Genomic DNA, 25,265 nt, shown 5'->3' on the forward strand with positions numbered 1-25,265 from the left:
ACCCATTGCTTCAGCTCTGTGTTAGACCTGAGGAGAAACAACAAGCAAGATGCTAGGGTTTGAAGTTGCCTCATGGCTGGACTCTGATCCAGTGGTGTGGATGGTGTTGCAGCTTGTGGCAGAGCCATGAAGGAACAAGACCTGGGCTAAACTGCTCAGGAATCAAAGTGCTTTGTAAAAACAGATGACATAAATGGCAGGAAACAAAGGCAATATGGGCAGGTTTTGAAGCCACAAGGGTTAAATCCTGTCCTCTGGTGCAAAACCAGTCAACCCTGGTACCTGAAAGCAGAGTTTGGTAGGAAGTGAACTTCAGAATGTGGCTGTAGCAGTTTGGGGGAGGCACAGCTACAATTTTTGTGGTTTGAATGTCTTTGGTGACAAGTCACAGAACCAGGGAATAGTTTGGGTTGGAAGGGACCTTCAAGATCATCCAGTCATGGGCAGCAACACCTTCCACTAGGCCAGGATGCTCAAGGCCTCATCCAACACCTTCCTGGTTCTTTCCCAGTTTGGACTTGATGATCTTTGAGGTCTCTTCCAACCTTGGTGATTCTGAACACTTAAATACCTTCCAGCCTGGTATTCTGAAGGTCTGACCCTCCTCTGGGTCAGTTAATGGACTCATTGCCAGCATCTGTAGGAACTGATGCTTGCTGGGCTGGCTTTGGGAACAGTTGAAACTTTCTCTCCTTAATTACATGCAGGTGAAATGGGCCTGGGCTTTGCAGAGTGTAATTCCACTTTCTTACAATAAAATCCTGAGTGATTTATACTTGGAGGAAAGGGAAAAGGTTGCAGTTCACAAATCCACTGAACTGGGGAGTGTGAGGTGCCAACATCTTAATTAAAATTCCACCCAGTAAACTTGTAAAGATGCAGTTTAATGTCAGCCTGGCTTTTATAAGGGGAAAATGGCTGTATGTGTTCACCTTCATGGCAGTGCTGCTGTTGAATCCTAGTCCTGACTGCAGTACATGTCCAGCTTAGCTTCCAGTTTGTCTTCAGAAACAAACTGAACCCCTGTGGTGAATGGAGCTGGGCTTGCAGAGACTGCTGAGCCCCAGCTGCTGAATTCCCTGCCCTAAACTGCCCCTATCCAACCACAATTCAGAAAGGGAGGGGTAGAAACTCTCAGGAGAGTTCTGTCTGCTTAAATTCAGTTTACAGGAATGCCTCTCAACTGACAAACTTGTCTTTCATCTGCTTCAGTTCCTTAGCTTCTGATGTCACTTCGTGTCACAACTTAATTGAGCCCAGGAGGGGTGAGCTGATGGCTCTGCAGGGGCTGTGGGGTTTCTCCTGGGTTGTTAAGATGATCTTTGTGAACCACTAGAAGGAAGAGGTGTGGAGAGGCTGCTTAGAGAGAGTGGGAAATGGAATTTTATATGCTTTGTGCCTGGCCTTGAACACCTCCAGGGAGGGGACATCCACAACCTCCCTGGGCAACCTGTTCCAGTGTCTCACCGCCCTCACTGGAAAGAATTTCTTCCTCATCTCCAGTCTGTATCTCAGAGTTCATCAACAAAATTCAGAAGGCCAGTGTGGCACAATTTTTAGAGTACAAGCATTAAAATCTAGGCCAATAAATAGATCAACCTTTGTGGTAGGCTGCAGCAGAAAACTGCAGGCTTACATCTAGAACAGTCTGGCTAGTGGCAGATGAAAGCCTGTGCCTTCACAATGCTGTTTTGCATCTGATGTGGAACAAGCTGCTGTCAGTTTGCTTCTCTTCCTGGGCACCTACAGGTGGAAAAAATTAAAACACCCTTTGAAGATCCAGCAGAGACAAAGTACTGAACAACTTTCAAGTCATAACCACCTTGCTCTGTGCCAGCTTGGGTTGATTTTTAACTGGGTCTGTGGCTTTGCAGCTGGATTACCTTTGACAACAGACTGCAGCAGTCTTCTCTCTGAGGTGAAGAATGGGGATTAGAGGCAGGTGTCTAATTGCATGGCACAGAACCTCTGTTCTTTGCTCTGTCTTGTTCCCACCCAGTGCTTTTTCTGCTGCTGGGTGTAGCTGATGAAATCAGCATCGCATTTGGGAATGCAAAAGTGGATGTCAAACTTCCAGGGAGTCTGCAGAGCTACAGAAAGTGAACAGAGCAGGACGGCAAAGCTGGGGAAGGGGCTGGGGAACAGGTCAGGTGAGGAGCAGCTGAGGGACCCTGGGAGTGTGCAGCCTGGAGAAAAAGAGGCTGAGGGGAGACCTCATTACTCTTTACAACTCCTGAAAGGAGGTTGGAGCCAGGCGGGGGTTGGTCTTCTCCCTAGAATCAGGTGACAGGAGGAGAGAGAATGGCCTATAATTGTGCCAGGGGAGGTTTGGGTTGGAGATTAGGAAACATTTCTTTGCTGCAAGAGTGGTCAGGGACTGGAACAGGCTGCCCAGGGACGTGGTGGAGTCCCCATCCCTAGAGGTGTTCGAGCAATGTGTGGCCATGGCACTTGGGGACACGGTTTGATGGCCATGGTGGTGTTGGGTTGATGGTTGGACTGGATGATCTTAGAGGGCTTTTCTAACCAAAAGCAGCTCCAGGCAGAAGTCTCAGGATGGGACAGAAAGCAAGCCAGGTAACTGCTCTAATTATCCTGATGAATTCCTTCTATTTGTGAGCCTGTGCCTTGAGGGAGCAGCCCAGCCCCTCATGGTGCAGGAGGATGTGCTTTGGGCTTCTGGTGGCTTCAGGCTTCCTCTGCTGCTCGCTTTGTGCCAGCTGCTGCAGCTGCACCTCTTCAGAGCAGCTGTATCTGCCAGCCCCAGTCAGCAGTGGGGGGAGAGCTGGGGGCACTGGGGTCTGTGATGTTGGAGAGGGGGGGAGGAACACACGGGGAAGCAGCCTGAGAGCTGCTGCTGCCATTGTGGCCTGGGTTTGAGCGCACACCAGCGACTTGCTTTGCTCTTGGCTGCTGCAGCAGAGGCTGCAGTCCTGCTAGCAAACCAAACCCAACCTTCTTCGTGCTTTTTATAGCTGGAAAGTGGTGTGCTGGGGGCTTCTGCGCTGCGGGGCTGGGGGGGTTGGTTAGCCCAGAGTACAGACATTAGCTTCCTTTCAGGCTGCTCTGGGCCTTTCTTGTTTGCTTTCTATGGCAAGGGTCTAGAGAGATTTCTTTGATTTCCTTCCCCACCATTGTTTTCAGTACAAAGTTGGGTGGGTTTTTGTTGTTTTGTGGGTGGTTGGGGTGGGTTTTTTTTTTCCTCTTCCCCCTTAATATTCAGCCATTTTATCGCCTCACTTCATTTCAAACTCGCAGTTTCTTTCTTCCCCCCCCCCCCTTCTTCTTCTGTGTTTTCTTCTCCCATCACACAAAAGAATACTTTTAGCTGATTGAGTTCCATCCATTGCCAACTGTGGACTCTTTTGTCGTCTTGGGCCAGCGTCCTTTATGAAAGCAGGACCATTGAGCAAGTACTCGTAGGCTCCCCGCTGGGCACAATTGTGCCTGGAAGGTGTGGTACTGTAGCACGGCCCAGCTCAGGGGCCTGAATGCTTTGCAATTTCTACCTTTCTGCTTGGTGAAAGGAGTGGGATTGTGCTCCGAGATAATAAATCCACCTATTTTTAGCCCGGTGGCTGTGACATGTTGGGGGGAGAGAGAGAGAGACAACAAAACAAAGAACCAGTTGAATGCTTCTGCTGCTGTGTTGAAACCGGTTAAAAGTCCCCATTCAAGTGGGTTCAGCGCAGCTAGCAGGCAGCTCTCCAGCTCTGCACCCAACCTGCCAGCAGGACAGCTGGCTGCCTGGGCTGGCTCCCAGCGCTGCAGCCAGTCAGAGGTGGGTTTGAGGAGGAGCTTTTGGGGATTCCTTCCGAAAACGCTGAGAGCAGAACTTCCAAAGCTTGCCTTGGTGTCATCCCTTTGCTTCCCGGGGCCAGGTGGGGCTTGGTGTCTTGTGCCTAGTAACAAGTGTCAGGATGAGGGCTTGCAGTGACAGGACAAGGTGGGGAATGGATTGAAGCTGAAAGAGGGGAGATTTGGACTGGAGATTGGGAAGAAAGTCTTTCCAGTGAGGGTGGTGAGACACTGGAACAGGTTGCCCAGGGAGGTTGTGGATGTTCCCTCCCTGGAGGTGTTCACGGCCAGGTGGGATGAGGCCTTGAGCATCCTGGGCTAGTGGAAGATGTCCCTGGCAGAAGGGTTGGAAGTAGGTGATCTTGAAGTTCCCTTCCAGCCCAAACCATTCTATGAATCTATGAAAATGCCCCAAGTTGCACAAGGGGAGGTTTAGGTTGGATAACAGAGGAAACTTCCTCCCTGGAAGGGTGCTCAAAGACTGGAGCAGGCTTCCCAGGGCAGTGGCTGCATCCCTGTCTCCAGAGGTGTTTGAAAGAGGCAGAGATGTGCTGAGGGTCATGGTTTTAGCAGCAGCCTTGGTGAAGTTAGAGAATGGTTGGACTGGATGATCTGAAAGGGCTTTTCAAACCAAAAAAATATTCTATGAACAGAAGATTTCGAGGCCTGAAAATGCTGTCTGGAGATGCACAACAACTTTCAGAGACATGAGAGAGGTTTGGATTCAAATCCCCTCTTAGGCTTTGTACTTCAAAACTCTACTGGTTTGATTTCAGTGAAATGAGAGAAATTCTCACCCCTTAGCCAGAAACTGGAGCTCAACTGTTTGCACTTGGGCAAGCTGTGAGCAACAGAGAAATGTTTGGGAAACAGGAATGTGTTTCATACCAAAGCTGGCTTTGTAGGGGAGTGAAATTTAGAGGTGGAAAGCTCTTTGATTGCACAACGCTGTCGGTGGTTTGGGTGCTACTTGCACGCAGAACTGGATATGGGTTCCAACCACAGCCAGCAAAGGCTTTGGTCACTTCCTCCTGACACAGCTATGGTAACAGCCTCTGCTTGGGTGGTTGCTTTGATCTTGGGGTGCAGGTCTTGGAGATATATCTCCTAAACGAGGTCTCATTTGTGTCTGTCCAAACTAGATTGTCCCTCACAGGTCATTGTGGCCTGAAAGCTGTGGCTGGTTAACTACTCTGACATGGAGTCATGGAATGGTATTGGTTGGAAAAGCCCTTTCAGATCATCCAGTCCAACCCTTCTCTACCCCTACCAAGGCTGGGGCTGAACCATGGCCCTCAGCACCACACACAAAATATCCCCAGGGATGGGGATTCAGCCACCTGCCTGGGCAGCCTGTTCAGTGCTTGGGAGCCCTTTCAGGGAAGAAGTTTCTTCTGATGTAATGTAACACAAGCTATGAAAGGTGCTGGAGAGGAGCAGGGCTGTGCAACAGACTCACAGCAGAGGGAAGTGCCACCCTGACCTGTCCTCAGGTGGTGCAAGCTCAGGGGATGCTGCTGCAGTGTCTCACCCATGGAGGGACACCAACCATGCTGAGCCACCATCCCATGGCAGTACTGCTGTCCACTCCTCAGCCTGGGTGTGCTGTGGTTGGACTCTAAACCTCAACTGTGTTGCCTTTTACCCAAGCCCTCCCTCCAACAAACTTCTGTAGGTTTGCTGGAGGGATGTCCAAAGAACTTCATGAACTTGCAGAGTGGCCTTGGGCTTGTCTGCAAGATGTTCCATGTCAGACATTGACCCCAAGGGGCAGGCAGATCTTCTCAGTGAGGTTTCCTCACTCCATCATCCAGTTGTCTGCAGGCAAGGCTGACTCCAGACTTCTTCTGAATATGTGAAGTTTTGTGTATGCAAACGCCCAGAGATCTTGGAAAGCTGCTCCTGTGGCTGCTGCCATGCACTGATGAAGTGGGAAGATGATCCAGTGCTCTGGAAGAATGAGCATCTGGAATGTGGTGCTCTGGGAGTGTTGCAATGTTCCTGCTTCCTCTGAATCCATCAACAAACACAGAATACTTAGTAAATGACAAACTGGGGGAGGAAGCTGAAGATGGGTGTGAAAGTTGGGTTTGCTCCCTGTGGATCTGCTTGCAATGAAGCCATTGCTGTGTGTGTGAGAGGCAGGAGTCACTTCCCCAACACACTGAAAGCTAACACAGCTTTCTTCTCCTCCTCTCAGAGGTGCTAAGAGGCAGCCCTGGCTTGGTTCCCCCCTCCTCTCACTGTGTGATTTGAGTGTGGCACAACTGAACAGCTTTTCACTTGTTAAGATCTTTGTTCTGCTGTCTGTTCCTTTCTTAAATGCTGCTTCTGGAGTCTCCACAAGGCTCTCGGTTATATGAGGGGCCTGGGCACTTCAGCCCTTTAGCTGAGGGACAGAGGTAGCACATGCCCCCTCCCTGGAGATCTCACGGTGTGGCCTAACCAGTGCGGTGAGCAGGGAGGTGATTCTCCCCCTGTATGCTGCGCTGGTTAGGCCACACCTTGAGTCCTGTGTCCAGTTCTGGGCCCTTCAGTTTAGGAAAGAGGTTGAGTTGCTGGAAGGTGTCCAGAGAAGGGCAACAGAGTTGGTGAGGGGTTTGGAACACAAGCCCTATGAGGAGAGGCTGAGGGAGCTGGGGTTGCTTAGCCTGGAGAAAAGGAGGCTCAGGGGAGTCCTCCTTGCTGTCTACAACTACCTGAAGGGAGGTTGTAGTCGGGCAGAGGTTGGTCTCTTCTCCCAGGCACCCAGCACCAGAACAAGAGGACACAGTCTCAGGCTGCACCAGGGGATGTTTAGGCTGGAGGTTAGGAGGAAGTTCTACACAGAGAGAGTGATTGCCCATTGGAATGGGCTGCCCAGGGAGGTGGTGGAGTCACCATCTCTGGAGGTGTTCAGGAGGAGACTGGATAGGGTGCTTGTTGCATGGTTTAGTGGATTAGGTGGTGTTGGATGATAGGTTGGACTTGATAATCTCTTCCAACCTGGTCTGGTCTATTCTATTGTATTTGCAAGGCCAGGTTGGATGAGGCCTTGAGCAGCCTGGGCTAGTGGAAGGTGTCCCTGCCCATGGCAGGGGGGCTGGAACTGGATGCTCTCGAAGGTCCCTTCCGCCCCAACCCATTCTGTGGATTTACTCTGCTCCTGTCCCCTCCTGGTTAATATTTTCTTCCCTTTTGGTTTTTTTTTCCTTTTGTGATTGCAGACTTTAAAAAATTCCAAAAGTCTCTGCTCCCTTGACTACGAAGATGAGGACGACGACACGCAGATGAAGACCATCGTCTCCTCCCCCTGTGACTCAAACGACCTCATGAGCATCATCACGCCGGGCTCCAGCCCCGTGAAAGAGCAGCTGGATGAGGTCAGGCACCGCGGCTCCTGCCAAGGGAGCTTCCAGGCGAGGGATTACAAGCAAGCAGCTGCAGTCTGTGAGAGTGACGAGGACACGAGTGATTGTGAGAGCACTGAGGAAGGCATCTTCCCTCTAGACTGTGGGGACTTGGACCTAGAGCAGATCGAAAACAACTGAGGCTCCAAGAGAGTTCGGTGTGCTAGAAGCAGAGTCATGCTAAAGTCAACTGCTAGAGGATTACCTTTGCCATGCATAATCCATGTCCCTGACTCTTGCCTGGTTTGGGGGCCTCTCTTACAGGTGTTTCAGGTGGGGGGAGTGGGGTGGGGGAGGGAGGGGGGAAAAAAAAACCAAAACACAATAAAAACAGAACCCAACATGAAGCATTTGGTACCTGGTTTGAGTCTGTTGCTGAGCAATCCCATGGCTGACAACAAAAGGGAGGAGGAGGGTGCAATGTTGTTTTTTGGTGTGGGGGGGGAACATTTAAGGCCTAATTCTGATTCCAAAGTTAACCTAAGAAGATATTTTGCATTTTTATGGCTTTCACAGGTCTGGAGGAAAAAAAAAAGAGAGAAAAGGGGGGGTGGGGAAAGGCAAAAAAAAGAGGAGAGATTCAAAGGCATCTCCCTTTTGAAATGAGTTTTCAGAGGGCATGCTCTAAACCACCACTCTGGCTGCAGTGATTCTGCTGCAGGTCTTTGTTGCTGTTGGTTGAAGAGCTTCATGGGAGAAGTGAAATCGCATCCCGGAAGGGGGGAGACTAAACCTCCACTGCTCCAACCTCCTTTAACTGCCCCCACCTTCTAGAGTGTCTGGTTTAAAAACCCTTCCCCAACAGCTCCAGATCTTCTTTGCCATACATTCAGGACTCCCCCTTTCCCCCCCCCCCCCTATTTTGATCAAAAGATGGCAGTGACCTTAAAGGTTAACAATTTTGTTTCCCACTCTTTCACTTACTTGAATTGTTTTCTAGCCTGAAGCAAGGCCAGGGTGGGATACAACTGCAAGCAGCTGCCCACCTACTTGGTCATTAGGGGTTGGGGTTTTTTTTTCCTTCCTTTCTCTCTCTCTCTGTGGTTCAAAAAGAATGTACAACAAGAGCACTTGAACTTTTAGACAGGGACTTTGTACTGATCAATCCCCCAGGAGGTGATCCCTTCAGCAATACTAGAAGGCAAATAGTCCTTGAAAGAGAATAAAAAAAATGACATTTTGCTTTGCATTTGGTGTCTGCTGCTGAATTGCACCACTGGGAAACGGGGGGTGGGGTGGGGAGGTCCTGGGGTAGGTTCTGGGATGTGGTCTTGAGGAGGAGGGGAGGTTTAGAGTGAAGATGAAGAAGAAACTTGACAGGGTGGTGAGATGCTGGAACAGGTTGCTCAGGGAGGTTGTGGCTGGCCCTTCCCTGGAGGTATTCAAGGCCAGGCTGGATAAGGCCTTGAGCAAGGTGGTCCAGTGGAAAAGTCTCCCTGCCTGTGGCAGGAGGTTGGAGCTACATGATCTTTGAGGTCACTTCCATCTCAAATCATTCCATGAGTTATGTGCAGGATGGGTGGAGGGAGGACGGCAGGTTCCTGGTCAGCTGCAGAGAAAGTGACCTCAGGTCTGGGGAGCTGGGGAACAGCTCATGCTGGATTCCCAGCTCTCAGTGATTCCATGCACTGTGATCTTCTCAGCTGTCTTACGTATTCATCACAGGGCTGCAGAGATGCTGAGGGGACTGGTGAGGAAAGCCTGGGAAAGGCTCTTTAGCCTGGAAAAAAGCAGACTGAGGAGGGGTCTCATCAATACTGATCAGTACTTAAGGGGTGGGTGGCAGCAGGATGGGACCAGGCTTTTTTTCACAGAATGTTAGGGATGGGAAGGGACCTTGAAAGATCACCTAGTCCAACCCCCCTGCCAGAGCAGGTCCCACAGGAACACAGCCAGATAGGTTTTGATGGTGGAGGAGTCACCGTCCCTGGAGGTGTTCCAAAAGGGATTGGACGTGGCACTTGGAGCCATGGTTTAGTAGTCATGAGGTGTTGGGTGACAGGTTGGACTTGATGATCTCTGAGGTCTTTTCCAACCTTATTGATTCTCTGATTGTCTCCAGAGGAGGCTTCACAGCCTCTCTGGGCAGCCTACTGCAGGGCTCTGCCACCCTCACGGTGAAACAGGCTGTGCCGATGTGGAACCTCCTGTGCTCCAGCCTGCACCCAATGCCCCTTGTCCTAGCACTGGCTATCACTGATGGCTGGACTCGATCCTAGAGGGCATTCCCAACCCAAACAATTCTCTGATTCTGTGGTCTGCAGCCTGTGCCTTTCATGGTTGTGGTGATGCAGTAGTGGGGGTCTGGTGGTACCACACGTTAGCCATGGTGTAAAGCTTTGCAGCAGCATGATACAGAGCAGCTGCAGAAACCCATAGCTGACAGCAGGATACTCCTCTGGCCTCTGTTTTTATAGAGGCTTCAGTAATTAACCTCCCAAATACAGAAATTAAGTGGATAGAGGTAGAAGAGAAGCAGCCAGTTCCATACAGTTTCTACCCATCAGAAACTGCCATGAAAGGTGTGCTCTGGATATTCCTGCAACCTGGGTGGGTTTGAACCTGTCATTCCTTTGCTGAACTAAGGCAAGCCAAGACATCCAATTCCTTGAGAACAGGCAAATTCCCTCTTTGTCCTGAACTCCCTGGAATAACCCCAGCACATGCTCTCCACCCCCTGATGGAGCATGGCCTGGTGGGTTGCTGAGTGCAGGGACTGCCAGGGATTCCTGTTGCCTTCCCCAATCATTCCTGCATTTTCCTTCAGCCCTTCCACCCTATGGCCAAGAAACTCTCTTTGAGAGTCTTCCAACCATGACACCTGCTTTAAACTTGCCCATGACACAAGGGGTGGGATTCACATCCCAGGCTGGGGGGGCAGAAGGTGTCTGAATTCCCACTGCACTCAGTGGAAATCCTCACAGGCTGTGAGATGTGGGGAGGAGCTCTGTGCTTAGCAGGGTGAATCCCAACAACCCCCTTGAGTATCTCCTTTTGCAGAGAAGTGGATCCAGTGTTGTGCATCCGGAAGAGAGCTCTGCTTGCAGGGAGAGGAACAGAATCCTACAGAGAGAATTTTCCAAGGAAATGACTCCATAGACATTGCTCTCTCTCACAAAACTTCTCCTCAGGACCAGACAGGAAGCATTCAGAGAATCACTTTGGTTGGGAAAGCCCTTTCAGATCCTTCAGTCCAACCATTCTCTTATCTATCAAGGCTGGGGCTAAACCATAGCCCTCAGCACCACATCTCTGCCTCCTTGCCACACCCTCAGGGATGGGGATTCAACCCCCTCCCTGGGCAGCCTCTTCCAGTCTTTGAGAACCATTTCAGGGAAGAAGTTTCATCTAATGTCCAAACTAAACCTCCCCTGGCACAGTTTTCTTCAGCAGTTAAATCAGGCCACAAAAGAGGAGCCCCTTCCCGACTGTCCTCACTGAAGCACTGTCTGCCACCAGCTGAGGACATGTCCTGCCCGGTCCCAGCAGGAGGTGGACTCCCTCCTGAAGCCAGCCCAATCCATTTGTGTCACACACTCACTGCTTGGCCAGGGCCATCCCTTTTCTGCTGCCTGTGCCCATTTGGCAGCCCCCTTGGCCCTCCCTCTCCAGGCTGTGCTGCTGTCACCGTGGGCTGCAGGTGCAGATCACAGCCTGAGCACCACTTTGGCACTTCCAGTGCCCAGCACCTGTTCTGAAGGCTGACGGATAGTGACAAGCACAGTGACAGTTCCCACTGAAGGCTGGTCCTGCCAGCCAGCTCTGCCAGTGCTTCTGGTAGGCTTCTGATGCACCCTCAGCACTGTGCAAGGCAGCTCCAGCACCCTGCCTTTTGGGAAGACCATCACCTTTTCTTTGTCTCCTTCCCAGTGGCCAACAGCTCCCAGTGCCACCCCTTGCTTGCTGTGCCAAGGCACTGCATCAGAGACACATAGAGTGGTTTGAGTTGGAAGAGACCTCACAGATCATCTAGTTCCAGCCCCGTGTCAGGGGCAGGGACACCTTCCACTAGAGCAGCTTGCTCAAGGTCCTATCCAATCTGCCCTTGAGCACTGCCAGGCTTGGAGCCTCCACAGCTTCTCTGAATAACCTGTTCCAGTGCCTCACCACCCTCATGGGGAACAATTTCTCATCTCAGTCCAGCTTCTTCCAGCTTGAAGCCATCACCCCTCAGCCTGTCATTCCATGCCTTTGTACAAGCTCCTCTGGCTTTTTCACCATCTGCCCCACGAGATGCATCTCCTACTTGGACCATGGGGTGGGAGACAGGTCACAGAACATAGCCCAAAAATGCAGGCAGTGGTGGCCTAACCGCCTGTTCACACCAGCTCATGGTCCAGTTGCTCCTGCTGTGGTCCTGAGACCCCTCCACAGGCTGGAGCAGTGGCACAAAGAGGCTGTGGTGGACACTCAGGGCTCTGAACAGCTCAGCAGATGAGCCCACAGGAGGGAACAGGTTATTTAGGGGGTGCTTGCTCAGGCTATGCACCAGCAAGGTTCTGCTTGGAGGCTGCCAGCCCTCCTTGGGGGAGCAGTCTGAGCTGAGGAGATAGGTGCCAAGTTCTCAGCAGCCTTTTCCAGGCACTGCATGGCTGCTAAATTTAACCCCAACCTGTTCCTGTCCGTTCTGGGAGCCCTGCTCTCCCCAGTCTCTCTGGGTGTCCTAAACTTGAGACACCCTCCAGGTCTTTATTTATTCCTCTATGTGCAGTTGGTTCACCAGGTGACCACACATCCCTCCACACATCCCATGACCAGGGGCACCCAGCCACCACTGCTTGAGAAAGGTTGGAAGAATAAGGTTGCTGATGTGGTGCCCTCAGGCTCCCCAGGAAGTGTCAGGATCTGTGTGGTGTCCAGCTCTCCTGCAGGGCAGGATGGTGCTGGCTGGAAAAGCCCTTGGAGGTCAGCAAATCCAACCATTCTCTACCAAGGCTGCTGCTCAACCATGGCCCTCAGCACCACATCTCTGCCTCTCTGGAACCTCTCCAGGGATGGAGATTCAGCCACCTCCCTGGGCAGCCTGCTCCAGTCTTTGAGAACCTTTTCAGGGAAGAAGATCCTTCTGATATCCAACCTAAACCTGCCCTGCTGCAACTTGAGGCCATTTCTTCTCATCTTGTTGCCTGTTACTTGGCAGAAGAGACCAATCCCCACCTGGCTCCAGCCTCCTTTCAGGGAGTTGCAGAGAGCAGTGAGGTCTCTCCTCAGCCTTCTCTTCTCCAGACTTAACAACTCCAGTTTCCTCCCCAGCCCTGTTCTCCAGACCTTTCCCCAGCTTCATTGCCCATCTCTGGATCTGTCCTAGTACCTCAATGTCCTTCTAGGAGAGAGGACCCCAAAATGCACCCAGTACTTGAGATGTGGCCTCTCCAGTGCCTAGTACATGGGACCAATCAATTCCCTGGTCCTGCTGGCCACACTACTGCTGATCCAGGCTAGGATGCTGGTGGCCTTCTTGGCCACCTGGGCACAGAGTGGCTTATCAGCTGCTGTCAACCAAGACCCCCAGCTCTTTCTCTGCTGGGCAGTTTCCAGCCACTCTACTCCCAGTCTGGAGCATTCCTGGGGTTGTTGTGAGCCAGCTGCAGGACCCAGCACTTGGTCTTGTTGAACCCCATCCATTGGCCTCAGTACATCACTGACTTATTCATCATCACCAGTGAAGCTGAACCCATCTCTGGTGACCACTCAGCAGACAAGGAGACCCCAGCATGGGAGGCAGTGAAGGGAGAGCCTCCACTTTCTTGACTCATCCCTGTACAGCCCTTCACATCTGAGCACCACAGAGCAGCAGCGTGGGAGACACCAACCTTGTACTGAGGTGGAGCATCTTCCTCAGCCATGACTCTGCAGTTGGCCATGCCAGCCGGCCCAGGGTCACCCAGCCCAAGGACATCACTCAGATGCTGACTTTATATATAGAGAGGTGATCCAGGCTTCCACCAGCCTGCAGCTAACTGGTGCTTAGCCAACTAGATTGATTTGAGTGGCCATGCCAGGCTGGAGTCAGCATTGAAGCAGATCATTGACAAAAATAGAGAACCAGAAGGAGCTGGGAGCTATTTTGATCAAGCCTTTGACTGTAAATGGTGTGGCTGATAGCTGAGACCATTGGCCCCAGTACAGGTAAAGGCCCCATCTAGAGTGCATGGAGGAACTGACTCAGACCAGCTTCTGGTTTTACATCTTTATGAGCCTCCTCCTATGAGAAAAGGGCACAACAAGGTCTACACTGCCTTATCCCAAGGGCCCTTATGAAGGGAACCCCCACTGTCCCTAAGCACCTTCCCTCTTTCATGGACACCCAATTATTGCTGCAGACAAATGTCTTCAGATTTATAGAATCCTAGAATGGGTTAGAAAGAACTTTCAAGATCATTTAGTTCCAACCCCCCCTGTCATCAGCAGGGACACCTTCCACTAGTCCAGCTTGCTCAAGGCCTTGAACAGCTCCAGGGAGGAAGCATCCACAGCCCCCCTGGGTAACCTCTTCCAGTGTCTCCCCACCCTCACTGTCAAGAATTGCTCTGAGCAGATGCTGAACTATTTGAGCATTTAACTGGTTTGCTGTTGGCTCTGAGAGGATTCACTGCTCCTACCACACTGCCTTCCAGCTCTTTATCCCCAGAAGTTCTCCCTGCTGGTAGGGGCTGACACAAGCTTTGTTTTCCAGCCACCAAATGGACTGACAACCCAAGAGAAGAGGACATCAGCTTATAGCTTCTTTCTCAAGACAGGTACATCACCAACCCAGCACCTGGAGAACTCTTTCTGTGCTGGTTTGTTCCTCCAACCTGCCAAGGACTCTCAAGTAGACCTGCCTGGAAAACTTCCCAACAATACCTGGGATGCCACAATTGTTCTTTAGCAGATGATATCTCCTAACATGTCACCTTGGACTGAGGTCCCTTGGGGAGAAATGTACTATTAGAGTCCAGCCTAATTGCAAAATGTAGGTTGGAAGGGACCTCTGGAGACCCCTACTCCAACCACTGCTGGGAATAGGCTTGCTTTGAAAGCTGTCTGCTCCAGTTTTGAGTATCTTCAAGGATGGACAGTCCCCAAGCCCAAAGGACTGGATAATGGAACCAAACTCTTCTTGCCAGTAGTAGAGGGCAGAGCAAGGGACAGGAATAAAGAGTAGAAGAAGAGGTTCCCAAGTTGCAGCTCAGGAGGCTCAGCCTGGCAGCTCTGGGACCTGTAACTGGAGAAGGGATAGAAACTTCACCCCTGGAGGCTTTCAAGAGCTGGCCAGACAGATGCTGATCTGGCCTGACTTACTGTTGTCAACAGCCCTGCTTTGAAGGGAAGGTTGGACTAAGATCACTGCCCTGGTCCCGCTGGAGGAGCGACCCGCAGAGCAGCTGGGTGCAGGGGACCTCTTGGTCCCCTGTGTGAGCAGTGAGGTTCTCCTGGCACAGCCAGGCTCATAGCACCCAGCCCCAGGCAGAGCAGGTCCTCTGCCACAGAAGGGCAGTTGTTCCCCAAGGCAAAGTGTCCCTCAGAAGGAGCTCTTGAGCTGGGCTGACACATCCCACGTGGGCAGCGGCCTCTACCCTGCCCATGTACTACAGGTGGCCAAGGCAACTGCGAGCTGTCCTGAAACTGGAGCCTTTACAAGTAGTTAGATAACAGCTACGGTCCATTAGCTTGGCAGGGTCACAGGCCTCCCCCCGTGCCAAGCAGCTCATCCCTGCTCACAGGGACACTGCTAGCTGCAGCTCCAGGGGCTGCCACAGAAGCACACACAACGGGGGAGGCAGTCGGTGTCACTGGCCTGCAGAAACAAACAAGCCCCTGCCGGCTTGTGAATGAGGCTGCTGAGCAGGACCCGGAGAGCAAATCGTGTGGCACAGAGCAGGGGGCAGGCAGGAATGGAATTAAGCAAAGAGACAAAGGCCAGGCTGCCTCGTGGAGAGCATCAGCCCCCAGCCACCACCCAGCACTTCCCATCTCTGCCCACTTTACTCCCCTGTGCACCCTCAGGTCCCCAGCATTTCGGTGTCCCAGCCGGCCGCAGTGGTTTTCAGGGGGGACAGAGGCATGCCTGAGCCACTGCTCAAACAAATCCCCTACCTCCCCCCGAACCCCACCAGCAAAAAAAGAAAAGAAGGAGAAAAAGCAAAGGTTCAGCAGCAAATCCCAACCACTTCAAGTGCTCTTTGAGCACCACACATGAATAACAAAGAGGAGCCTGCCACTTATTCCTCTGTGGATCACTTCTGAGATCAGCTTTTGTTCTCTGCTTTTTAGAGCGGCTCCAGCCCCATGGACAAAAATTCCATTCCCAGGAGCACAGAAGAAAGAGTCAGGAGCCCTGGGCTGCACCGTGCACCTTGACTGTTTTAATTCCGTGCTCCAAAGGTTCAGTGTGGTCTTAGCATGGCCCAGCCAGCACCTGCGGTGGGGTCAACAGCTTGGAAACTACAGGCATGGCTGCTCCAGATGGTGTGAACCACCTAAAGGAAAAGATTCATGGAATGCTTTGGGTTGGAAGGGACCTTCAAGATCATCCAGATCCAACCCCCCCCTGTCATGAGCAGGGACACCTTCCACTAGCCCAACTTGCTCAAGGTCTTATCCACCCTGGCCTTGAACACCTCCAGGGAGGAGGCAGCCACAACCTCCCTGGGCAACCTGTTCCACCCTCACTGCAAAGAATTTCTTCCTAATCTCCAGCCTAAATCTGCCCTCCCCAAGCTTCAATTAACAATGAATTGTGTTCTGCACACATCTGAAGCCACAGCCTTCCTGTGGGAAAGCTCCTCATGGGCACGTGTGGCTATGGAGAGGCACGTGGAGGCGCTTGCTGCTGCATCATCTGACGGTGAGGAGACTCTAACATTTCTCTTTGTACCTGCACAGCCACTCATCCAAAGTCCTGCAGCCTCACAAATATTAATTGGTGACTCCCAGGCTGGGGATGTGGGTAAATATCAACTCCCCTGTGCCACAGACAGGTCAGTGGTTGTGTAACCTCAGTCGATGTCATTCAGAAACTAAAAGCAGAGGGTGGCTGGCTGCTGGGAGGACTCTCTCCCCTCCCTGGGTTGTGCAACATCACTCCATGTTATGCAACCACTTTTGCCCCCCAGTATTTTAGATGTGTGTCCATCCTACACTCTGCTGGCTTCTCTGCAGCCACAGACAAGTGTTCTGCTTATTTGCACGTTCACAGACTGCATCACATTGGAAGGGACCTTCAAAGGTCATCTTGTTCAATGCCCAACACAAGGTCTGCCACAATTCAACCATCCACCCCCTTCCTTGTCTTACTCCTCTTGGTCCTGGGACAGAGAAGGCCTCATGTTGCCACTGTCCCTTCATTGCACAAAGGACCCTTTAACCCAACCAAGTAAGACAGCACACAGCCTTCACAAAGGCATCTTCCCAGTCCCATTGTAGAAGCACCATAGAATCATAGAATCGTAGAATCACTCAGGGTTGGAAGGGACCACAAGGATCATCTAGGTCCAACCCCCCTGCCATGGGCAGGGACACCCCACACTACATCAGGCTGGCCAGAGCCTCATCCAGCCTGGTCCTAAACACCTCCAGGGATGGGGCCTCGACCACCTCCCTGCACAACCCATTCCAGGGCTTCACCACTCTCACGGTGAAGAACTTCCTCCTCACATCCATCCTGAATCTCCCCACCTCCAGCTTCATTCCATTCCCCCTAGTCCTATCACTACCTGATATTCTAAGAAGTCCCTCCCCAGCCTTGTAGCCCCCTTCAGATACTGGAAGGCCACAATAAGGTCACGTTGGAGCCTTCTCTTCTCCAGACTGAACAGCCCCAACTCCTTCAGTCTGTCCTCATAGGAGAGGTGCTCCAGCCCCACATTCATCCCACCGCAGCAGTCAGCAGCTTGGCCCATGTCTACCAATCCAACAGCTCTGCTGGTGCTTGCCATCTTCTGGGCAAGATACTTTGAGCTTCTAACTGATTCCTCTTCCAGGAGTCTGGCCCAGATCCTCCTCCCCTAACCCAGTGATGTAGGAGGACTTCACCTACGAACAATCACAGCTCAGCATGAAGGATTAATGTCAATGATGCCCTCCCTGCCCAGCAGCAATTGAAGTCATACAGCACCTTCTAGGTGCCCCAAAGGACCATTTTACTCTTTGACAGGCTCTTGAGCTTTTTTTTTCCCCCTTCCCTTTCTCTTTGCACAGCAGAGCAGGGGGAAACCAGTCTTGCTGGCTGCAAACTCTGTTTCGTGGCGCAAAAGCTGGTGATACCGAGGAGGAGCACAAGCTCCGAGAGAGCCTTGCTCCAAGCAGTGCCCCACTGTGAGATGAGTTTTCCCTGCAGTGATGAATCCACACAATAATCCCTCTGTAACACGAGATGTGCCTGCCTGTGCTCCAGCAAAGGGCCATCTGCCCATCTGCATCTCTGCTCCAAATGCTGCTGGGACAGCCACCATGGGCTCTTAATGAAGGGCACCCAGCAATTAGGACTTCAGTGAGCCCCTGCCCGGGTGCTTCCCAGCCCTCATTTGTCCTTCCCTCTCCAGACTCAACAAGTGGCTGTGAGTTTTCCCCTTTGTTTTTATCCCAGCAACTCCTTTTTCAAGCTGCTGGGGAGGGCTGAACGTGCTCTGATTCCTGCAACAGCAGGATCTGACTCCGGTTGTAATCAACATATGTCTGGTGTGAGCTGGGCCACCACGAATGAGAGGGACAAACTGCTCATGGCTTCCAACCTCTCCAGCTGGAGGGGGCCAGCCCAGCCAGCCCCTGCCCACTCCATCTGTCCCAGCACAGGCTGCAGAGCTGCTGAAAGCTCAACCGGTTCTCCTCTCTTTATGCCCTTTCTTCTCCTTCTCCCTCCTCCACTCCTCTTCTAATTGGAGCTGGCTTGCAAGGTGCAGACCCCACAGACACAAAGCAGCACAATGAGGCCACCACTGGCATTCGTTAAACTGCTTCAACCCAAGCCCTGCCTGCCCCAGAGGCTGGAGGCAGACAGACAGACAGACCATGTCAGGCTCCAGCCCAGGCAGGAAAGTGAAGAAGATTAAGCAGGCTACAAAAGGGTGCAGAAAGCTGTCGGGGGGGTGTTGAGTTACAGTTAGAGAAAGCAGAATCATGACAGAGAACCATGGAAGGGTTTGGGTTGAAGGCACCTTTCAAGGTCATCCAGCCCAAGCCCCTGCAGTCAGCAGGGATGTCCCCAACTAGAGCAGGTTGCTCAGAGCCCCAGACAACCTGACCTGGAATGGTTCCTGGGATGGGGCATCTCCCACCTCTCTGGGCAACTTAGGGCACGGTCTCACCACACTCCCTGTCAAAGGCTCCTCCTTCTCTCCAGTCTGAATCTCCCTCCTTTACTTCAAACCATCAGCCCTTGTCCTGTCACAACAGACCCTGCTCAAAAGTCTGTACCCATCTCTCTGATCTGCCCCTTTAAGCACTGTGGCAGAACAAGCAGACACAGTCTCGAGCTGTGCCAAGGGAGGTTTAGGCTGGATGTTAGGAAGCAATTAAATTCCTCACAGAAAGAGAGATTGGCCATTAGAATGTGCTGCCCAGGGTGGGGTGGAGTCACCATCACTGGAGGTGTTCAAAATAAGACTGGATGAAGCACTTGGTGCCATGGCCTGGTTGATTAGGTGGTGTTGGGTGAGAGGTTGGACTTGATGATCTCAAAGGTCATTTCCAACCTGGTTAATTCTGTATTCTGTAAATACTCAAAGAAAGGCTACCAGGAGGTCTCCCTGGAGCCTTCTCTTCTGCAGGATGAGCAACCCCAACTGTCTCAGCCTGGCCTCACACCAGAGGACTTCCAGCCTTCCCATCATTGCCGTGGCTTCATCCGGCCCTGCTCCAACAGCTCGCTGTATGTGCTGAGGACTCCAGAGCTGGCCCCAGCACTGCAGAGGGGGGTTCAGCAGTGTTGAGTTCCCCTAGGGTATCCTCACAGCTGCCTTTCCCCCATTTTCAAGAGCCCAGCCACACCTCTGTGGCACTCTCCAGCCTGAGGTGCAGTCTCCAGCTGCATACACAGAGGTGCTCCTGAGAAGCACAGGATTATCTGGACTCTCACCAGGTACTTCCCCCTTTGTGACCCTCAGCCTGAAGCAGGACAACCTGCCAGCTCCCTTCTGTGGAGCAGCACTGACTGGGGAGCAAAGCCTGCATCTGGGCAGCTGAACTGGGTCTAAATTTAGTGCCTTGCCGGGAAAAACCCTTCTCCTTCCCCACCATCTCCTCCCTCCCGCAGCCACCCCCAGGAGCTGCCAAGACTCTTTTGAATGAACTCTCATGCTATCTTATCTTCCACATCTGCCCAGCTTCCTGTTGACTGCAAGTTCAACGTGTGTGCAGGACTTTGTTGCCCGGGTTGCTAATCAAAAGGACAGAGCGGTGACCCGGAGCAGCTCCCACCAGCCCCGCGCAATGTGCTCTTCCGTTCTGACAGCCGCCGCGCGGCGGAAGGAAGCCGCTCCCAGAGCAGGGCTGCTCCCAGCCCGGCTCAGCCCCCCTCCAAACACAATCCAATCTCTCCAGCCACCCTTTCCCTTTCTACAAAGCCCCTTCTGCAGTTGCCCAGCTCCAGCTTTAACCCCGTAACAGAGTGAAACAAAGGTGCCCCTGTACTCAGCACTGGTTAAGCCACACCTGGAGTCCTGTGTCCAGTTCTGGGCTCCTCGGTTTAAGAAGGACATTGAGACTCTTGAACGTGTCCAGAGAAGGGCAACAAAGCTTGAGCACAAGCCCTGTGAGGAGAGGCTGAGGGAGCTGGGGTTGCTTAGCCTGGAGAAGAGGAGGCTCAGGGGAGACCTTATTGCTCTCTACAACTACCTGAAGGGAGGTTGTAGCCAGGAGGGGGTTGGTCTCTTCTCCCAGGCAACCAGCACCAGAACAGGAGGACACAGTCTCAAGCTGCACCAGGGGAAGTTTAGGCTGGAGGTGAGGAGAAAGTTCTTCCCAGAGAGAGCTGTTAGCCATTGGAATGTGCTGCCCAGGGAGGTGGTGGAGTCACCATCCCTGGAGGTGTTCAAGAGGGGATTGGATGTGGCACTTGGTGCCATGGTTTAGTAGCCATGAGGTGTTGGGTGACAGGTTGGACTTGATGATCTTTGAGGTCTCTTCCAACCTTATTGATTCTATGAAATCCATCTTTGGGAGGATTGGGGTTTTTTTCAGGGTAGGATTTTAGCTCTTATAGAGTCAAGGGATCATGGAATTATTTGGTTTGGAAGAGGCCTCTAGGGTCATCCAGTCCAACCATCAATCCAACACCACCGTGGCCAATAAACCATGTCCTCAAGTGCCATGGCCACAGGTTTCTTGAACACCTGCAGGGATGGTGACTCCACCACCTCCCTGGGCAGCCTGTTCCAATCCCTGACCACTCTTGCAGCAAAGAATCTTTTTCCTCATCTCCAACCTAAACCTCCCCTGGCACATTTCGAGGCCATCTCCTCTTGTCCTGTCACCTGATACTAGGGAGAAGAGACCAACTTCAATGAAAAACCATACCAAAGTGTACCAGCCCTAACCAGGACCTCCTCCATCCTTTTAAGTTTGATAACAAACATTTTTTTCTGGGGGCATTTGTCTGAATTTTGTGCAATGTTTTCCTAACCCCCAGGTATTTCTTACTTGGGTGATAAAGGGAATCTCTGGGATCTCTGCTGGAGATGAGAGCAAGTGAAGGCAAAGGGTCCTGTCTGCCTCTGCCTCTCACAGTGATCAGTAGTGCTGGCAACTTTCAGAAGTTTTCTTTTCTCCATAAAGAAGCTTCTCTTCTCCCTAAATTCCTACCCAATGTTATTACTTGGAGTAGCTGCTTGAATTCTCCAGCACTTCAATCTTGTGTCAAATCTTCTGTTATTCCTGCCCTCACTAAAGTGTCAGGCTGACAGACTCAGACTTATTTGATCATTTCCTTTACCCTGTCCAAATGCTGCCATAATATTTGTTTTCTCTCGAGTTTCTGCCACTTCTGGACCTGAGTTACTAAAAGCAGCATCCAGAGGAGCTTCCTAATCTGCTCTTTGAGTAATCCTGGTGCAAGGTCTCTGGTTGTACTTATGAAGAAGTTCCTTTAGCAGTGACTGTTCTACTTTGGTTTCAGTTATGGTTAGAGTGGAAAATTCCTAGATCCATAGAATGGTTTGGGTTGGAAGGGACCTTCAAGATCATCTAGTTCCAACCCCCTCAGCTTCCACCAGCCCAGCTTGCTCAAGGCTTCATCCAGCCTGGCCTTGAATACCTCAGGGAAGGGACATCCACAACCTCCCTGGGCAACCTGTTCCAGTGTCTCACCACCCTCACTGTCATCCTTTCCTCATGCTAGGAACACAGCTTCTTGTTTCCTCCTGGGTAAGGGGTTGATGTGCTTTTTAAACACTTCTGACTTTATTCCTGGCTGTCCTGATGCTCTTACTGTTCATGGGCTTATAGTATTGGTAGGATTACTCTTGGCCCCAGTGGATCCAAACATCTGCTTCTTCCTCTCTTTTTCTTTGGCCATATGTACTTATTTACATCCCTTTGCTTCTTTATTAATTCCATGCAGCTCCAGGATGTATTTTCAGTGTTTACAACATCTGTCTGCTAAACATTTATCCATTCATCTTTGGTAGCACTCATTGCTCTCTACAACTCCCTGAAAGGAGGTTGGAGTGAAGTGGGGTTGTTCTCTCCTCCCTTGTGATGGAAAGAGAGGAAATGGCCTGAAATTGTTCAAGGGGAACTTTAGGTTGGAGATTGGGAAAAATTTCTTTGCTGCAAGAGTGGTCAGGGTTTGGAACAGGCTGCCCAAGGAGGTGGTGGAGTCCCCATCCCTGGAGGTGTTCAAGGAACATGTGGCCATGGCACTTGGGGACATGGTTTAATAGCCATGGTGGTGTTGGGTTGATGGTTGGACTGGATGATCTTGGAGGGCTTTTCCAACCCAAACAATTCCATTATCCTGTAATTTTGCACCCTTTTGTATCCCACATTGGGGTTTTGAACCACTCTTTCTTGCTTACAGTGTGAGCTTGGTTTTGTTGCTGTTGTCACTTGGTTCTTTGTGCCTCTAGCTAAAACAATTTTAAACCATTCCTTCCAAGTATCACATTTAGCCTTCACTCCTCCCTTACAGCTGGCTTCTCCTTGATTCAGCTCTGTCAAAGTGGCTGTCTTGAAGCACCATGTGTTTTTAACTGGCTTAGACAGGAATCAAACATAATCACTTCCACCTTACTTACTGTTAACTTTTACTTCTTGGTTGGAAAATTGTCATCCATGATTTGTAGAAATTCCAGAGAAGTCAGTGCTGCCAGCAGGAGATTTTGTTATATATCATCTAGAGCCAAGTTTCCTATGGCATTCCCGCACCCATGGTAGATAAATGACTTTGGAGCTGCCCCACCTGAATTCGAGGGTGGTTCAGCATTTTGAAGCTGGCAGCTATTAAAACCTCATCTTAAACTTCACCCATCTGGAGATGATCCACAAGCACTTAAAATCATTTACTCCAGAGCCATCAGGAGAAATTGATGGCAGCCTTGGTCTCCTTTGCACACCTGATGCTCCCCTGGAAGGTCACAGCCATTGCCCTCACCTCCCTCACCAGAGTCGATGTTTTCTCTGGGTTTCATTAGCTCAGATCAAAAGTAGCAATTTGGCAGTGACTGTTGGGAAAGATTTCTCAAGGCTTGGTGGGCATTTTAAGCTGTCCTTCAAAGTTTTTAGTTTTGGAACCTAAAACCTTGCTTTTCCCCATCCCCCAAATGCCATTTGGTTGTCTCCCCAGCTTTAGTTGTACCAGCCAGAAGATGCCTCATCTTTTCATCTCCCTTTTCTCTTCAAAGCTGTGAATGAGGCCACGAAAAATCCATTGGTTTCAGCAGGCTGCTTCCTGAACTATGCTCTTGCAGATCTCAAAGAAAACACAGTGTGAAGAGGGAAGGAATAACAAGGACTTCAGAGGCCAAGCCATAGATGGTGTGACTCCTGTGCACAGCAGCAAAGGTGAAAGAGAACCCCAACAACCCTCTCTGTAATCAGTAAAGTAAGACGTTTGGGTGATGCAGAGCAGGACACCTCCTTGTGCACTCTGCTTTTAATTCTGGCTCTTACCATCTTTTTGGGTTCAGCAGGCCAAATGTTTGCTGATTTAGTGCCAAATCTTTGCTTTTTCTGGCCTGCTGATCCAGAAAGGAGAGCAGAAACATCGCTGGTAGCAGAAGGTCCCATGGAGACATCACTGTCCTCAAGGGTGGTGTCTCCCAGCCAGCATGCCCAGCACAGGGGCTAATTCATAGAGTCACAGAATGCATTGGGTTGGGAGGGACCCTCAAAGACAATCAGGTTGGAAGGGACTCTCAAAGATCCTCTTGTCCAACCCCCCTGCAGTGAGGAGGGACTTCTCTAACTAAGTCAGGTTTTTCAAGGCCCCATCAAGTTTCAGCTTGAATGTTTCCAGGGATGGGGCCTCCATCACATCTCTGGGCAATCTGTTCCAGCAGTTAACCACCCTCATTGTAATGAACTTCCTCCTTAAATGTGCCTGAGAGAACAATCTTGACCTCTGACAGAGCTTGAAGAGACTCATGTGGGTGTTCCCCCAAAAAAGAGAATAGAATAGAATAGAATAGACCAGGTTGGAAAAGACCTTTGAGATCATCAAGTCCAACCTATCACCCAACACCATCTAATCAACTAAACCATGGCACCAAGTGCCTCATCCAGGCTCTTCTTAAACACCTCCAGTGATGGTGACTCCACCACCTCCCTGGGCAGCACATTCCAATGGCTAACAATTCTCTCTAGGAAGAACTTTCTCCTCACCTCCAGCCTAAACCTCCCCTGGCACAGCTTGAGACTGTGTCCTCTTGTTGTGGTGCTGGTTGCCTGGGAGAAGAGACCAACCCCCACCTGGCTACAACTTCCCTTCAGGTAGTTGTGAAGAGCAATAAGGTCTCCCCTGAGCCTCCTCTTCTCCAGGCTAAGCAACCCCAGTTTATGAAATGACCAGAAATGGAGAGAAGTCCTAGGCTATTTCATCAGCTAAGAAACTGTTGACTGAAGCCTGGTGTGAGCCAAGTACCTACAGGTGCAGTGTTTCAAAGAATCAATCAGGTCTTCAGCTGAGGAGCCTGCTTGTTAGCTTAATTACTGTCTATTTTTCCTCCAAGTAGCTAAATGAATTCAGTGACAACGAATCTGACTTCATCTTCCACCAGATGAAAGAGAAGCAGGCTTCAAAACAGAGAATGAATTTCTTCTAACTGGTCTGGAGACTGAAGAGCCATCCTTCTGATTGATCAGGTCTGGACTGCTTCAGAGAGGCACCAGATGTGATCCAGGTTTTAAACTGCTGCTGCCCAAGCGCATTCTCTCCCTCCTGCCCTGACAGAGTGAAGTCCATCTGGCTGGAGCTGGGCACTTCTCTTGGTTTTTTCCTTTCTTAGTGGTAATAACAGTTAACACCAACAATAAGCTTTGTCTCATTAGGATCACATAATCCTTGCCACCAAGTCCCCACTTTCTGGTCCCCATATTATCTGCCATGGCAAAAAAGAAAGCCCCCAGCAGGAGCTAAGAAGGTCAGTGCATTCTCAGGGTAATCAGCTGTAGTAAATTCAATTCTGACAAGACAAGGCTTGCAAATGTCTGGGGAATTAAGGGATCATCTATAATTTCATATGTTGAGTGGGAAAGTGGCCTTCCAACACTTTATGAGTTGCAGATGAGGATGCACATGGTGGTCAGCCAGGGAGAGATTTCTTCTGAAGCAGAGCAGGAAAACCAGGTTTAACCATTTGCTGCTGCTTGGAAAGGGAAAAAAAACCTACTGCTCTTAGCACTGAGCCCTGCAACACTTTCAGGCTGTGCTCTTTCTCTCCCAGGTTTTATTGCTCTGTCTTAGCAACTGATGCCTGTCACCCTTTATGAAACTTCTTGTGTAAAAGTTTCCCACTGTAATCAATGGGGAAGCTTTGCCTTGGCTTTGTTCTGGCTCAGTGCCACCTCTCCAGGGTTTGTGGTCCTTGAGAAGTAACAAGTAAAGAACCACAGACAAAAGAGCTTCACATTTAGAATGGAACCTTTCACTTGAACATCTCT

At 50.9% G+C, this 25,265-nt stretch overlaps 1 protein-coding gene across 1 annotated transcript in view; it reads left to right on the forward strand.

Moving 5' to 3' along the window:
• Window positions 1-7,461, forward strand: part of FAM53A (family with sequence similarity 53 member A) — a 51,765-nt gene extending 44,304 nt beyond the window's left edge. Inside the window, exon 5 of the mRNA XM_054172269.1 lies at window positions 7,005-7,461. Within this exon, the coding sequence (XP_054028244.1) occupies window positions 7,005-7,328 (324 nt within the window). The 3' untranslated portion in view covers window positions 7,329-7,461. The remainder of the gene's footprint in view (window positions 1-7,004) is intronic.
• The last annotated feature ends 17,804 nt before the right edge of the window (window positions 7,462-25,265 follow it).

This window comes from Dryobates pubescens, chromosome 23 (assembly GCF_014839835.1).
Source record: "Dryobates pubescens isolate bDryPub1 chromosome 23, bDryPub1.pri, whole genome shotgun sequence".
NCBI classification, from domain to species: Eukaryota; Metazoa; Chordata; class Aves; order Piciformes; family Picidae; genus Dryobates; species Dryobates pubescens.